Source organism: Spea bombifrons, chromosome 2 (assembly GCF_027358695.1).
Source record: "Spea bombifrons isolate aSpeBom1 chromosome 2, aSpeBom1.2.pri, whole genome shotgun sequence".
In the NCBI taxonomy this organism is placed as follows: domain Eukaryota; kingdom Metazoa; phylum Chordata; class Amphibia; order Anura; family Pelobatidae; genus Spea; species Spea bombifrons.
In genome coordinates, this window is record NC_071088.1 from 107501130 (window position 1) to 107517487 (window position 16358).

General features: G+C 38.1%; 1 protein-coding gene across 1 annotated transcript in view; it reads left to right on the forward strand.

Annotated features, from left to right (window-relative positions):
• The window catches only part of RGCC (regulator of cell cycle), a 9640-nt gene extending 7301 nt beyond the window's left edge, over nt 1–2339 (forward strand). The window contains exons 3-5 of the mRNA XM_053455472.1: nt 641–748; nt 1400–1462; nt 2020–2339. Coding sequence (XP_053311447.1) covers nt 641–748; nt 1400–1462; nt 2020–2027 — 179 coding nt within the window. The 3' untranslated portion in view covers nt 2028–2339. The remainder of the gene's footprint in view (nt 1–640; nt 749–1399; nt 1463–2019) is intronic.
• The last annotated feature ends 14019 nt before the right edge of the window (nt 2340–16358 follow it).

Consider the following 16358-nt stretch of genomic DNA (forward strand, 5'->3'; position numbering starts at 1 on the left):
TGGCTGCTGCTTTTGAGACAATTGATTACATATGTCTGCAGCATTAAATTATGCCGAAGGGTGTTCATTTTTCCACTGCAATATGTTTCTCCAACACCGCTTGCAGCACTTTCCACTTCTAACAAAAGCCCTTTAAATGAAAAGAATAACATGAACGAAGTAGGTCATGCGTGTGTCTCTCTGTCTCTGCAAACATCCAATAGACTGTCTAGTGATACGAAGCCTTGATTCCTTCTGAAATCTTTTATACAATATACCAGATAGCCCTACTTAAACTATCCATATACCTATTCAGCTACATAGCGTAACAATAAATACACATAGAGAAATGAAAATGGAAGAGTGGAGGTATGTGTATTTATAACCTAATTATAATACATTTTTTAAGAATCTCCCCGTGCATTAGTTGGGGGCACTAGAAGCAATAATCCATTGCTATGTATGTACATATTGTGTTTATAGTTCTTTTCCATTTCATATTCAATGTTTTCTAACTTCTAATGAGTTGTAATTTAGTCGCCTACCAGGAGAAACCACATTATTGTTTTTGGCCTCTGTACTGTATGCGTAGGATTTTTTTTTTAACCTTTATTTAAGTATTTATTGCAGACTTTTGCTCACTTTTTTTTCTTTCTCGTAGGTGGAGATTCACTTTGTCGAAACAGTTTAAGCTTTAGTGATGAAAAACTGAATTCCCCAACGCCGTCTTCACCAGCACCGAGCTCTCCTGTTGACACACCCCGAAAAGGTATTGCATCTAGATTGTGCGTGTCTCTTATGATGGCTGTAAATGAGGTAGGGGTGGCTGATGCTGTTTCCCACAGAAGAAAAAATGTACATGTATACATCTACACAGATATAGAAGTTGAAGAAAAACAACCCAATTACTAGGTATACCTGAGCTTAATGACACCATCAATGGGGTGTTGGAGGACTTACAGGGCTAACAGCATAATTTGGGAGAGCAAAGGGAGGCGTGTTTAGTATGAATAAGATCCTTGTACACAAGGATGGTATGGCTCATGGAGACCATCTTGTTTGAACAATGTACTGCTGCACCTATCAAATACCCTGTATGCTCTATTTTTTCAAATATTCAATTGATCCTTTCCCCAATTCCTGGTCAACCTGCATTTCCTTTATGCAGAGATTCCCAAGACTGGGATGAATTTGGCAACTGGAAGTCAAGGGCCAATTGCCTTTCCCCATTTAGTGAGCAGAGTCTAACATATGTCTCTGGCACTGGATTTTCCCATAATCTCTGCAGTATGCAAGATTAAATTGCAAAAAATTTGTATATTTATATATAATTTTTTATTTGAAAGCTGCAAAATAAGAAGGCATGTGTCCCACTTTTCCTTTGTTTTGCATATTAAAAATTAACATATTTTCTTTTCAGCCAAACTGGGAGATACAAAAGAGCTGGAAGACTTCATTGCTGACCTTGACAGGACACTAGAAAGTAAGTATAGACTAGCTAACATGTAATTGGCTGATGGCATTGAACAGATCAATAATGTCTAATGGAAATTCCAGATGTGTGAAAAAATAAATATAAAAAAAGTTGATGGTACAATACCAAAGAGAAATTGTGCAGCAAAGGATAGTATGCCATAGAAGGTCACATTGAAATATAACGCCTTGATATATCTCATGAAATATATGAACGCAAATGGTATCGGTGTATGTACGCATTTCTGAACCCCCTCACCATTGCTTGCCTTCTACTGGCACAAAGCAACCAACAGGATTTATGAACTTTCATTGTGTTCCAATAGAGGAATCCAGAAAACCAGTATGTCTTGAGGAGGAGTTTGGGAACCATGGGTCTTTGTCTGCCTTCTTGTAGAAGTAGGGTTTATACCCCAACAAACTATGACTGTTTGAGCCATGGAGCATTCCCAACTAGTGAAACCCAAATGTTTTTGAAACTATACACTTCAGTCATTTCTTTGTTCTCTGTCATACTGTGACCTGTTCTGAAATTGTGCATTTATTTAACGTTTGTAATATTTCCAGGCATGTGAAGAATGCATATCAAGTAAAATCTGCAGTGAACACAAGGCTGTACATCCTCATGAAGTATGTAATACAGAAGACAGAAGCTTCCATCTTTTTATTTTCTGAATGTGGCCCAACTGCATGATTTTAGAAAACTGATTTTTAATACTGAACGTACAGTTGTGCTGTATATTTTTTTAAATATTGCTTAACGTGTAATTTAAGATACTTTTATGAAAATAATTTGTAATGTATAGTTTAAGAATGTACTGAAGCTTTGCCATATATATATATATAATATATATTTTTGTATACAAATAAAACCTTGAGTTAACAAATATTCGGTATTTTCGACAATCTTGTTTACATAAATTGAAGTTCCTCAAAAGGTCAATTCATATAAAATATTTCAAATGCTGCATCTACAAGTAACTTTTCGTAGCTAGGACACGCGTTGACAAAATTACATTTCTTTTATTTAAAAAAAGTTGACCTGTAGCTTTTTTGCACTTTAAACAGGAATATCTTCCCAGTAGTACAGCCTCCAACCACTCTGTGCAGCTCTTGGTTAGCAGTCATTTGTTTACAAATTACGCTACATTTCATTTACTGATCACCAGGAGATTCAACATTGCTATTGTAAAAGGTGAAAGTGAAAACTAGCATCTAAATCGACAATATACAAAACTGACAATGTTAAAACACAGTGAAGATACACAAGGAGAAGATGGCCTTGCTCTAGTTAAGGATCTGCCTTTCTCCTGTTGGAGTAAAATGATCTTGGCCCAAAAAGGCCACACATAGGTATGTCGGATCAGGTCTTTTAACGATAAACTTGAGAATGATAGTGTCAGTTACCAAAGTAAAAATGGTGAGCGAGTGTTCCGCATGGTGTACTTTTTAATTTGCTCCTGGAGAAAAAAAGGCATATGTCTAAGGTATCAGTACACTTATTTAATATCACATATTTTAAGAATATTCAATCTCTCTATATACATTTATTTAGTTACAAGCATAACCACACCCCATTATGGTGAGGGCCATTGCTAACAGGTGAGTAAAATCAAGCACACAGGCAGCTACCTTCATAGACAAACATTGGCCTTATAATGGGTTGTATCGAAGAGCTCAGACTAAACGTAGATGCCATCTTTGCCACAAGTCGGTTCATTAAATTTCTGCCCTGCTAGATATGCCCTGGTCCTCTAAGTGCTATTATTGTGAAGTGACAGCTCAGCCACAAAGTGGTAGACCATGTGCACTCAAAGCAGGGCTGCTGAGTGCTAGAGCATAGCGCATAAAAAAAAAAAAATCATCCTGTTTTCTGTAGCAACACTCCTTAAAGAGTTCAAACTGCACTATGCGTCAGGAGCTTCATGATATGGTTTTTCATGGCTGAGCAGCTGCACACAAGCCAAAGATCTCTGTATGCACAATACAAGGTGTCAGCTGCACTTCATTGGAAGACTGATGTCAGGAGAATGCTGTACCTGCGCCCAAAGTAAGGTCCATAAAGACGTGTTGAGTTTGGTGCGAAGGAACTTGAGTATCCTGCACAGAGCCCTGATCTTAACATCATTGAACACCTTTCGGAATTAATTGGAATGGTGATTGCAAGCCAGGCCTTCTCATCAAATACAGTGCCTGGACTCACAAATGCTCTTATGGCTGAATGGACCCACATTCCCACAGACACACTCCAAAATCTTGAGGAAAGCCATCTCAGAAGAGTAGAGACTGTTAAAACAGCAAGGTGGGGGCAACTTTATGGTTTTGGAATTGGATGTCCATCAAGCTCATGTAGGTGTGATGGTCAGTTGTCCTCATACTTTTGGGCATATAGTGTATATTTACAATTTGGCTGATTTTTTGAGCATTTCTGCTGTCTGCAGTTATTTCTGTCAACTTTGCTTTTAGCAGATTTGTGTGTACCAGATTGTGAAAAGCCATATGTATTTCACAGAGTGAGCTTTGAGCAGGGATATCTCAGGAACTTTTACCAACAAAAAGAAGTAGTCACGCCGTAAAAGATTTCCCCCTAAGAAGGTAACAGAGAACATTCTGATGAGACTGTATTAAAGAAGGGGCTCCTGAGAGTGAAATATCTTTCCTGGTTTGTCCTAAGTAGGGAGTGTAAATGGAAGTGTATCTCTAGAATAAAATAGACAGCAACCCTGCATGTTTTAAGTAGGAACACAACGCTCCATCCATTGTACACACAGGCCCTAATATAACTTCAGAGTTGTAAAGAAGTTGTGTCCATATAATTTGTATAAAAACCAGAAGCACTTGGATAACATTGATACATTCACTGATATATTCATGGACGGTTGAGTGACAGTACAACAGGCGTGTGATATGTATAAGTACATGTGTTATACATTTACATGCATTTTTCACAAGGTAAGTTGTTCCAGTATGAAAATAACTTAAAGTACTGCTATACTACAAAACTGTGCATGGAAAATGATTCCATTGCCTCTACCATGTTATATACTTTCACAAGGGGCCTTGGATGGTTGCAACAATGTCTACGTTCCTCTGCTGTTATTTCTTCCATGAAGTTTTCACATACTTATCTGATGTTTCTCATGCTGGGATAACAGTCCCCATCTTTGTTCTCGGTTCTGGCTTCCTCAGAAGCAAGCCTTTGTTGAATTATAGGGTATCGCTGCCATATGCCCTGACATTTTGACTTTTCCTACAAATTAGACTTGTCTGGATCAAAACTATTCCATGTTTTCACTTTGTTTGTGTATCATGGGTTTCCTTAGTTTCTTTCCACATTTAACAAAACGTTATCAATGAACTAAGTGACTTAGTTAACAAATATATCTGATTCTTTTGTAAGTATGAATTAAGTTACCTAAAATAGTGCAGTTTATCTGCTAAGTAATGTTTCATTCTAGTTATCCAATTAAAAAAGAGATGTCCAGAAAGCTTACACAACTTTTCATCATTTTCTATGATAGCCCAAACTATATGGACAAAAGTATTGGGACAGACCTCTTAATTATTGAATTCAGGTTTCAATCAGACCAATTGCCACAGGTGTATAAAATCAAAGCCATGAAGTCTGCATTTACAAACATTTGTGAAAAAATGGGTCTTGTGAAGCGCTCAGTGAATTCTGGCATGGTACTGTGAAAGGATGCCACCTTTGAAATAAGTCAGTTTGTGAAATTTCACCCCTGCTAGATATTCCATGGTCAACTGTGATATTATTGGAAAGTGGAAATGTTTAGGAACAGCAGCAACTCATCCATGAAGCTGAAGACCACCTAAAGTCACAGATCGGGTCACAAAGTGCTGAGCAGTTTGGTGTGGATGAACTTGACTGGCCCCATAGACCGTTGACCTCAATCCCACTAAACTGGAATCGAGATAGTGATCCAGGCCTTCTCGCCCAACATCAGTGCCTAATCTCACAAATGCTCTACTGGATTAATGGGCATTAATCCACACAGAAACACTGTATATATATAGAAGGTGCCTCATATGTTAATGTATAGAGATGGATAGTCACTGTGTTAATTAATCTTTGCTCTCTTTTCCTTAAAAAGCTTATTCACTTTGTGTACTTTTATATTCTTAACACAAGTTCCCCAAACCATGTCCTTGGCAAAAAAGATCATTCTGGATTTAATTTAACCAGAATTTTCTTTCCAGACACAGCATCATTTGCAAAGTCAGATCCCTAAAGGATCAGCTAGGAGAATATATACAGACAAGATGCATCCTTATTTTTAACCTCTTTGTGGTCTTTTTTGGTACATTGCTTTCACAGAAGAGAATAACTTTTCTGAAAAGCATCCAAATGAAATAAATAATACACAAATGAAAATGTGCTGTCCTGCATGCTATGGAAAACAAATGACCTGTAAGACATTAGACTTGGAAAGTTACTAGCTTAAATTCCACACTCTCTGCGGTTTACATGGCTCAGATCTGCAGTGCTGCCTGCAAAATGTATCTGGTAAGAATTAACCATATTTTCTCAAAGTGAAGAATTGTACACTGCAGCTTTTTAGCAACAACACTGGACTGCACATTTCTCTCATTTGCATGCCATGTAGGATAATATTTGTAATAGTGGGATCATATCCAATGATAAAAGTAATATATTGCAACAAGATAGTATTATTGTCCCACCTTTGGTGCCAACTTGCTCATCACTATATTCTGGAGGAAACTGCAAAACATGGCATGATACCCGGACCACTGAACATCCACCTGATACTATGGCTATTAAGTACCTGCCCAAGATCACAATGCTGCCCAGTGTGCACTCTGATCTACTTGCCACAATATTGTTTCTAGACAAATAGGGCATACAGGGTGCTGTGGGCATATTGTCTATCTAGATTTTGGAGTGACCTTTGGAGTAGAGACTAGAGAGTGCGCTATCTGGACCCGCAGGTCAAAAACAGACCAACCCATAACACAAATATTTGCTCATTAGTATTTAAACTAAAGTATCTTCGTTCTGCTAATGAAAAGCTACAATGTTTAAAAAAAAAAAAAGAAGAAAACAATGCCTTTTTCTTAAGGCCTCTGCCTTAATTGTCAGTGACAGATCATGGTCACTAAATGATGTATAAATATCACATCTGATAATTGGTTTAATTCCTGATTGTTAGATATAATATAATAACATTTAATCAGACACACATGATTCCTATTTCTCTAGCCATTTGGTTACACAGATCTCTCTTCTGTATTAGAGGGCATCAGGTTTGAATGTATGCACTGGAAGAAGCGCTGCATAAATTGTTGGCACTATATAAAATAGAATAAGAATAATCACCAGTGTGTAACATTGTATCCCACATTTACAGAAGTGGAAATAGCATGCGAAAGAGCAGTATCAAAAAAATCTAGGCTGAGCTAAAACAATACATGGCAAGTTACCCAGTTATGGGCTACAATGTAATGTTGGATAGGTTTACACTATGTTTCCCGCTTCTTCACTGATATCCCATACATCTGATACATACTGAGGAGCACACAAGGGTAATCCATTTATATACTTCAAATGCAACCCTTATCATGCTGGAAATAGGCCCTGGATCAAGACTCAGGGGCAGACAGTTCTCCACATACTGCCCAGACTACCCATGATTGCACTTTCCAATGGGGCAACTAGGAAAGCAGAGGTTTAGGAGCCAACAATAGTGGGGTCAGTTTCCTCTACTGTGCTATGTTTTTGGGAAAGGGCACGACCCCATGCTAATCCTCAATGTCTGCTTGTGAAATGTTCTGTGAGTATCATGGTTTCTGTACAGAGTTTTGTACTCAAAAGCCAGCTCTCATGTCAGAGAAATGCTGGAGTGGAGTTGGCAGCTACACTCAGCTCACATGGACAGGACAGCAAAGCACTCAAACCACAAGGCTGCTTACGTATTAACTGTGGGGTGCCATGAAATAGGAATATAACATATAACACACAGAAATATAACATTATCATATGGAAAGTCATTTTTGTACAGTAACACTCAGACCAAAGATGTATTACTGTTTGTAATGTTTGCCAATTGTTCATCATAAAGAGGAAAAATACCTTAAATGGGAACTTTTACCATTCTAATTTAGTATTTAGATTACATTCTTTGATTAAAACCATATATCGCTTGTGCTTGTTGCGTGCCAATTTCTGAGGAGGCAGGCTTAGAAGTACAGCAGAGATAAGATAAAGAGGAGAAATAATCATGCAGATGCTTAGAACTTGAAGTTAATGCACATTTCCTCACGGCATTTACATACAGTGGGTTTATTTGGCTTATTTTAAAATGTAAACAGTATTACATGTTTTAATGTGATAGCTGCAAATGTTCCTGATGTTTTAAGTTTATAATAATAAATATTTAAGAATCATTTGCCAATCCATGATAAAAAACAAACAAACAAAATCAAAGTAGATTTTGCTACTTCTACATGGAAGAACAGACACACAATAAGCACCATAATATTTTCCTAGTTTAATTAGGAAAGCACGTTTTAACTCATAGAGTGCCCCCCTTGTATGATATGCTTTGTTTTGCAAAAGCTATTAAATGGCAACCACCAGACCAGCAGTCAGGGTGAAAAGAAGACTTTTTTTTACAATGACAAGCTCCAAAGGACCAGAAATATTGCATCACAAGCAGAAGGAAACTAAGGAATGGGAACAGGGTTGAACTGGAAGAGAAAGTGGTATTTGACATTATTTGGAGCCAAGCTTTGTTGGGAACATATGGATCCCCTCGTACTTGCAGGGATGCAATTGCCAAGCAAAAATGTGTTGATATACACGATATGGACATACGCATTGGACACCTGACCATTACACCAATGACATAGCATTCTAAAATTGGTCCCCCCCTTTGCAGCTATTGTGCACTGGGGTACAGTTATGCTGGAATAGAAAGGGCCTTCCCCAAACAAAGTTGGAAGCATAGCATTGTCCAACATGTCTTGGTATGCTTAGGGGGACATAAGGAAAAAAACAAAAGTAAGCCTCATATACAGCCACTGTGTCCTGTGCTTGAATTGGGCAGCAATACCATATCTGATGGCAGCCTTGATCAATTAAAGAAATTGATTGAGTTACAAACTCAGCTGTGCTGAAGCAAAATTCATTACAACATGCCTTTCTATGAGGATTTCTTTAGTGGGGAGGTGTTATCATACTGAGAAAGGCCCATAGGTTTGTTGGCTGGCTGTTTATGACGGCCACTGAAAGATCTTAGCTGCTTACTAGGAAGAAGAGTCATAATGTAGCCAGTGAAGACAATACTTTGTTGAGTGTAAACGTATATGTTAACTCTCACATTTTTGTATCAGAAGTAAGCTGCAAAAAGGCAAAGTACAAAACATCCTGCAATGGACTAAACAGAACTCAGAATTTTCACATTGCAGACATTCCAGCGTCAGAATGATCTACTCAGGATAGGGTTGGGCACCTGGATTCATACTTAACCAAACAACCTTACTTCTGACGTTATTTCTGTCTGTCATTCTCCCTTTCATGCTGAAACAATGGACCTCTCTATTTCCTTCCCCTCTCTTCTGTTGTGCGCTGCTCAGGAGACCTTGTCGCAGGGCCTTTTTTGCATCTAATGATTAGTTTCCTGTCACAATGCGGAGGTCTATTGTTCTGAACTCTGATCTATGTGGCTGATACAGTTCAGGATGCATTGTAAGAAGAGTAGAACAAGAGAAGGTGAAGCGGATGACTTGGTAGTGAACAGTGTCACTGTCAGGTGAAGAGGCTAATGTCCTGCTACATGATACATAGGAGAACAATGCGCATTGATGTTCCTCATACTGTGAAAGTGTCATGTGTCAAAAAAAGCCAAATGGAAAGTAATAAAAAGTGACTGCAGCTTTTGTGGGCTGAAAAGTGTGGAGCAACTATGTAGACAGCATAAAACATGTTTGCCACACAAATTAGAAAGTGTGAGTAAAGAACAGCACACCAAGCCCCTGGAAAGAGCATAGAAATATTGTAACATCATGATGACTGCATCCCACCACCTATGACCCCTACAACCATATGTGAAAAAAACATTAGATCACATTTACAGCACAAGGGCCCATACTTTGTTCTATTACATCCCAGACTGAGGTAACCTGCTCTTCAGTCGTTTCTTTACTGGTGTCAGCTTGATTACTGTTGGAACATAAGATATCTGTGTTAACAATACACAACTTTAGCATGTATAATTGGCAGCAAGGACACGAAAAAAAATAAGTTTGTTTTTTTTCCAGTTAAAATATTTATTGTAAAACTAGATGTCACAATCTGAAAATGTTACAATATTAGTATCTCTCAAGACTTGTTATAAATATGGTGGCTTTAGTGGTAGTGTAACATTTTGTAAAGGCCCAATTGTGATCTTTTTATTAAAAAATTAAGGGACATGGAGTTTTGTAATTTCTTTTCTAAGTGGGAGGTTGTGAAAAAGCAAAAGAGCGACATTGCTCCTGATACACTGTAGCCCATAGCTTGCCAGCATTACCCGTGGAGGTCCTACTTGAAGGGATTATTTCATGGTAACATTTTTTTAAGTAGTAAGCTAAGCAAATAGCTATCAAATGTATAGCCTTATGGCCTTCATTTTTTCATACTTAAATTGTCATGTAAAATGCCAGAATACCATTTGACTAAATGGCTTGCATTACAGCTTCTAAGAGCAGGAAGGAGGGATGGGGCTGTTTACAATAATAGGCTTTTTATATGAAATCAGTAACCGATTCCCAAATCTGTGACTGGAAAAAAAATGTTTACATTATGAACTAGCAAAACTGCCTTTGTATTATAAATCCCATCATTGCCAGCCAGACATCTGATGGGCCACCGTGGCTTCTCAAACTCTCTCTTAGAGTCCTGGAAGGGTGTGTTAAAGTTGGTCTGCAGCTGGTCATAACCACGTGTCCCTGCTATAATAGGAACATCGATGCAGTCTCACTGGCGAATTTTAACTTCTCATTTCCAAACCACAAGCTTTTATTCATAAAGGAACCTTGCAGAATAGAAAACAGTTGCAAAGTTAAAGATTAGTTTAAGATGGTTCTATCATGTGATGTGAAATTCTGGAATTTTGCAGTATTTCGGAGAGAAAGCACAAACTTACAGGGCTTCAGAACGTGTTGTTAAAGACAATATTAATAAAATGCTAAGTCTATAGAAATGAATGTCCTTGTGTCTTGAATTAGAACAAGTTGCCCTTTGAATTCATTAGCAAAATAATTTAATAATGTAAAACTGCAACTTGTAATCTACTAGGGATATATACTGGTTTTTATCACTTGGGGTTTCTCAGAATTCCTGGTAGTAAGTTTCTTTTGAACCCCTATGATATTGGACACATCTCCTACCTGTGCCAGTCACATTCACTGAATACGCATTGTTTCAATGTGAATGCATGAGCACTCATTCACTTGATGTGCACAAGCGTGGTAATCGTCATCCAGTAGGCGAAAGGTTGCCAGCCTTCTCCTGTAAGCACAGGTTGGAAGGTTTGCAAGTGTATGCGATATTGTTGTATTGGTTAACAGAACTATTTTGAAGAACACTTCTCTAATCTTTGTACTTATATGGTGCCCTTATCTCCCATCTTGTGTCGCCTGTTGCCTCATCCCTACAACATCAGCATAAATATTGACATTTTTCCCAACTTAAAAAAAAAGATATTATCAGACATGATATTTCGTCATATCACATTTCAGCCACCCAAACCATTGCTCTCTAACCGACCAAGAGAATACTTCCTGCGTGTGGTTGTTTAAAGTCCAGCCTTACCAAAATAGATGATACAAAGCTGGCGAAATACTTACTCAGTGCGAGGTCAAGGGGCCAATTTTCTATTTTGTTCTTGACCTCTCTGCTGCTATTACTCCATGTACATGCTGAGACATCGTTAACTGCACTAGAAGCGTTTCATTTTTTGGTTTGACAGCAGTAATTGTACATATATTCCCTTATTGGTACTCGTGCGGCACTTTTTTTTTATTATTATTTTTTTTTTTTACAGCTGACCATGCCATTCTCCGTAATGTTGTCTTCTCTTGCTTAGACACTTGCCAGTCAGTCTTTTTTTCTAGGCTAGGCCTACAATGATTTCACTTCTTCTGGTCCAAGTTGCAGTTTAGTTCAAATTTCCTTGAGCTGAGCTCTTCCGTACAACCCATTCTACTGCCAATGCTTGTCTATGGAGATGGCTGCCTATGTGCTTGATTTGATATACCCGTTAACAATGTGTGTGGCTGAAGCACCTGTAGTCCACAATTAGGATTGATGTCCACATACTTTTGATCATGTTGCGTGTATATATATATATATATATATACACACAATGGGTTTGTCTTTCTCTCCAGATGTTTATAATCTGCATTCTTTTGCTATCAGAGGGATGGAATCATTTTTCATGAACTGGGTTTCACAGTTTGTGGTTTCACTATCGGGGTCTTGCTTTTACATGGCACCAGAGCTGTTCCCTTATTCTCCAAGGAAGAGAGGAAAGTATCTCTTTCTTCTCCAACCCTGATCTGAGCACTGCCTTTTATTTGCTCTGTTTTTGTTCCCTGTGTAGAGAGCTGCTCACTTTCTAAATATACGTTACAGCTACAATATATAATTATAAACCAGCATGCAATTTCTGGGGTAGTTAAGGACCAAAGACAAAAAAACTAACAAACATACAGACAGCAACAACATATAGACTAAACTGTCTACCGCTGGTGTAGTGTCTGCTGACTGATTGTCCCCTTTAAGGAGGCAATTACTTGGTTGAAAATTCTGTCCCTGGCTTCTACTTCTCCCTGTAAGCAACACAACTAAGAACTTGGTCTTTTGCTTTAAATTAACAATCTTCAACACAAACAATTTATTTTATTGAACAGAAATTTTAATACCATTTCAGTGATATCGAATGGGTGAAAAACAATGTATTTAATATATCTTTTAAAAATGTGATCAGCTTAGTTTAATGAAAATATAGCATGGAAAATGCTGAAAATACAATATTTGGCTAAAAGACATGCTGTATTTATTATTTTTTATTACATTCATATTTCAAACTAATTAGCTGGATGTGCAGAATACATTGGAAGTATTTGGCACAGACCAAGATGGTATCAGATTAACCCTGTGATTGCCAAAGAAATATGCCGTCTCAAATACTTTTGTGGTCTGTATATGCAGCCATGCCTGTTTCTTTGTTTAACCCATTAAGTGCCAGAGCGTTCTTGGGTAACATTACAAAACATTCACCATGTCTAAGGGATTAAATTAAAATTCTGAGCCCTTTTCATATCAGACTTTATATCTGAAAACATTCCACCACTTAGTTCAACTATCATTGTAATACAGTAAATAAACAAACAGAAATAAGACCACATTTCTTGCGTATTCATAACTATATTTTACTTTTTACGGACTTTTCCTGTTGAATTCCCCGTTGGAATGACCCAATCATTTTAATAGTCTGGGCAAACTTCCACCACCTTAGAACAAACAGCACTAAAATTATACCATATCACAAACATACTAGAGATTCCTCAAGCACCGTCTAGGCCATCCTAAGGTCTGCTTCCACAATAATTACATTCAGTCATCCTGCTTCCTGAGGTACAGATAGTGGCAGTGTCCCCTTTCACTTCCCAAACTATTACGAAACCTAACATGTATGTGCAAAGACTGCAGTTCTAGCCTCAACTAGCCTTATTTGCTCATACTAAACCATGGGAAGTAGTTGCTTGATGTGCTTGCCTATTCTGGACTAGGCTGACTTTACCAGAGGCAGCAGCTCAATGGGCTAATTGACATTATATCTGCCTTGTGTGATTGGCTCCATTGCTTCTCCTTACTCTTTGTGAACTTCAGAAACCGAGAGTCCACTTGATAAATTACCGGCCTACCTTAGTCCTGAATGTAGGAGATCTTGCTTATGACTTTTGACTAAATTGACAACACAAGTAGACTTGATGACAGTAAGATGATAAAAGTCTATCTCGTGGGAATGTTCTCTTCAGCTCCTGTGTTAGTTACTAACCTGGAAGTTTGGAGGTGAGTTTAACACTTGATACATTATGAAAAAGCCTTCACAGTTGTACTTGGTAATGCAAGGTAAAAACTAAGTGATTTACTTTTAAAGTGTTGGGTTTTTTTCTACCATGAAATATATAAATATATATTTCTCTGTCCTATGCACTCTCTATGGCAGCAGAACCAGAGGGTCCCTTAAATAACTGGGGTATTGGTGGTGAACTGCTGGATCAGTGTCCTCGGTGAACTGCTGCTCCATGGGCTGATTGAGAAGATCAGAAATCTTCTTGTAACTGTCCCAGTTTAATTTAGGAATCTGTGCGTATCTGGCACAGCCTCGATAATCTGGTGCTACATCAGTAAGAGACATATGACATCACATCCACATAGTCATGCATGAAGGATAGTGCTTGGAGGCAGCTACTGCACTGCCCTGGTCCAGACGTAGGGCAGCTCACTGCCAAAATATAAAACAAATGAGGAGGCTTTCTAGTAATCTCTTACTGTTTTAGTATGTATAATATAGAGTCAACCAAGTTGTTGCAGGAAATGTTTACTGGGTTGGACCATTAATAATGTATATTAAAGATATGACAATGTTCAGCTCTCCTGCAAACTCCTACTTTAGTGAATACTACCTTTATATGAACATATAATTATTATATTTTTATATGAGTTGCAGCTCTTATATTTTCAGTAACAAACCAAGTACATCGTCCATAGAGTAAAAAGTGGCAACCACATACCCCAATCATCACTTGCAATTGTGGAAATATATATGTTGGGTCCTGGGCATGCCAGCCTAAGCCTTACATGTTTAACTGCACACAAAAGACTTCCATTAAAGAGGAAAGCCTTGCATTTACAGTTAAATGTGAAAGGTGCTGATTGATCATAAACAGATTGGCAGCAAAAAGAGACACAGTATGCTGCCACTCTGATTTCTGTACCAGAGCTGCTAAAAGGATGGCATACATGTGGATATGTGTATTTATTTTGTGAAAAGATTCCTTTTGGGGTACATTTTGGAGCTAAGTATCCATTGATTTCAAAAGGGACACGAAGACTCAGCAACAATCCGAATGCCAAGTTGGCATATGAGCTATTTATTGGCTTTTTTATTGGTTGCTATGGTGACTGTAACACCTTACACCAGGATTCCTCTTTATCCATAATCCCCAACCCCAACCAAGCTCTTAAAGTTATCTAAAACTAAGCATAGGGCAAGCCATCTATTGCCATAAACTCTGCCCATATATTTTAACCATTTATTTTCAAACCATTCCTCCACTGTAACGTCACAAGGCAGACTCCCAGAGACTTGGTTAATTTAATAAATCTGTTTTATGCTGTAATGGTTCTCTGGTTTGTGAAATATAAAGGGACTTCCTAAAGAGGAAATACTTAGTTGGGGGTTTTGTTATTGGTAATACCAAGAATTGAAAGGATAGGTTACCATGAGAACGATACACGTAGATCAACATACAGAGAAGAAGACAGGAAATGAATATTACTCCAAAATACTGCATACTTTAAAAAAGGGGAACTCCACAGGAGGAAAGACACATTTTTCTTCAACGCTACCTTAATACATATTAGGGTATCCCGTCTAACCATACTGGGAGTCTGTGCAGTCCATTAACTAAACATTTTCATAGGTTATAGCACTGTACTGCAAGTTTGAGTACTAAAAAAAGTGCAGGATTGCGTGCTGTACATTAAAAAGCAGAAAAATATGTATTTTTTTTCAAATTTCAGATTGGCAATAAAACAACCAAAACAAATCTTGAACACAATTATTTTGTGACCAAATAGGGTGCCGTTTGTCAACAATAAAACCTGCAATATTTTTTTAAACGCATTTTAAACGGGGCGACAAATTAAATGGCAGAAAAAGCAATTTGTTTAAATGTCAGCCCATTTATGACAAACCCAGCATTGAAGGTATAGATCAACTGGAAATCACATGTAAACTTAACCCTCCAGGTATTGATCAACTGAATAAGACATACAAATCCTGTATTTGCAGGTAAACATAAATAATGTATGGAAACATAGCATAACAGATATAGAACAAACAGAATAACACAAAAACCCAGCTTTGCAGGTATAGATCAATTGGAATTCACACAAAAACTCAGAATTAAAGGTATAGATAAAACCCCCTAAATTATAGGCATAGATGACAGGTTGCACACCCTAAAGCCAGCCCTGGCATCCACATTGCCCACATAGAACCTGACCAGCACCCAAATCACACACACATAGGACATGCCATCTTTGTCCCCAAACAGCTGAGCGTACGCCATCTTTGTCCCATAAACATCCTACCTGTGCTTAAACACCCTGCTTACCATCTTTGCCTTTTTGACAAATCAATTATATACCTATGATTCACACAAACACTTTTACAGTCACTCACTAATTCACTTTCATTCACACAATTCATTCACACAATCATCTATTCTTTCACTCTTTCACACAAATTATTTACACATATTCATTAACGCATTCGTACACATTCATTAATTTTCTCACTCATTCACACAATTCATCCACACATGAATTCATACTCTCACTCATTGTCACTAACGGTGGTTCAGGCTGTGGATCCACGCTGCAGTACCAGGAAAGGCACCCCCAAGCGGTGATGACGAGCAGAGCAGGAACAACCAGATGGTACTAGGAGCTGGCAATCGGATAGTCGGGGTCACGAGCAGAGGTCAGGTCAGGCAGCAAACAACGGATAGCCGGGGTCACGAGCAGAGATCAGGACAGGCAGCAAACAACGGATAGTCGGGGTCACGAGCAGAGGTCAGGGCAGGCAGCA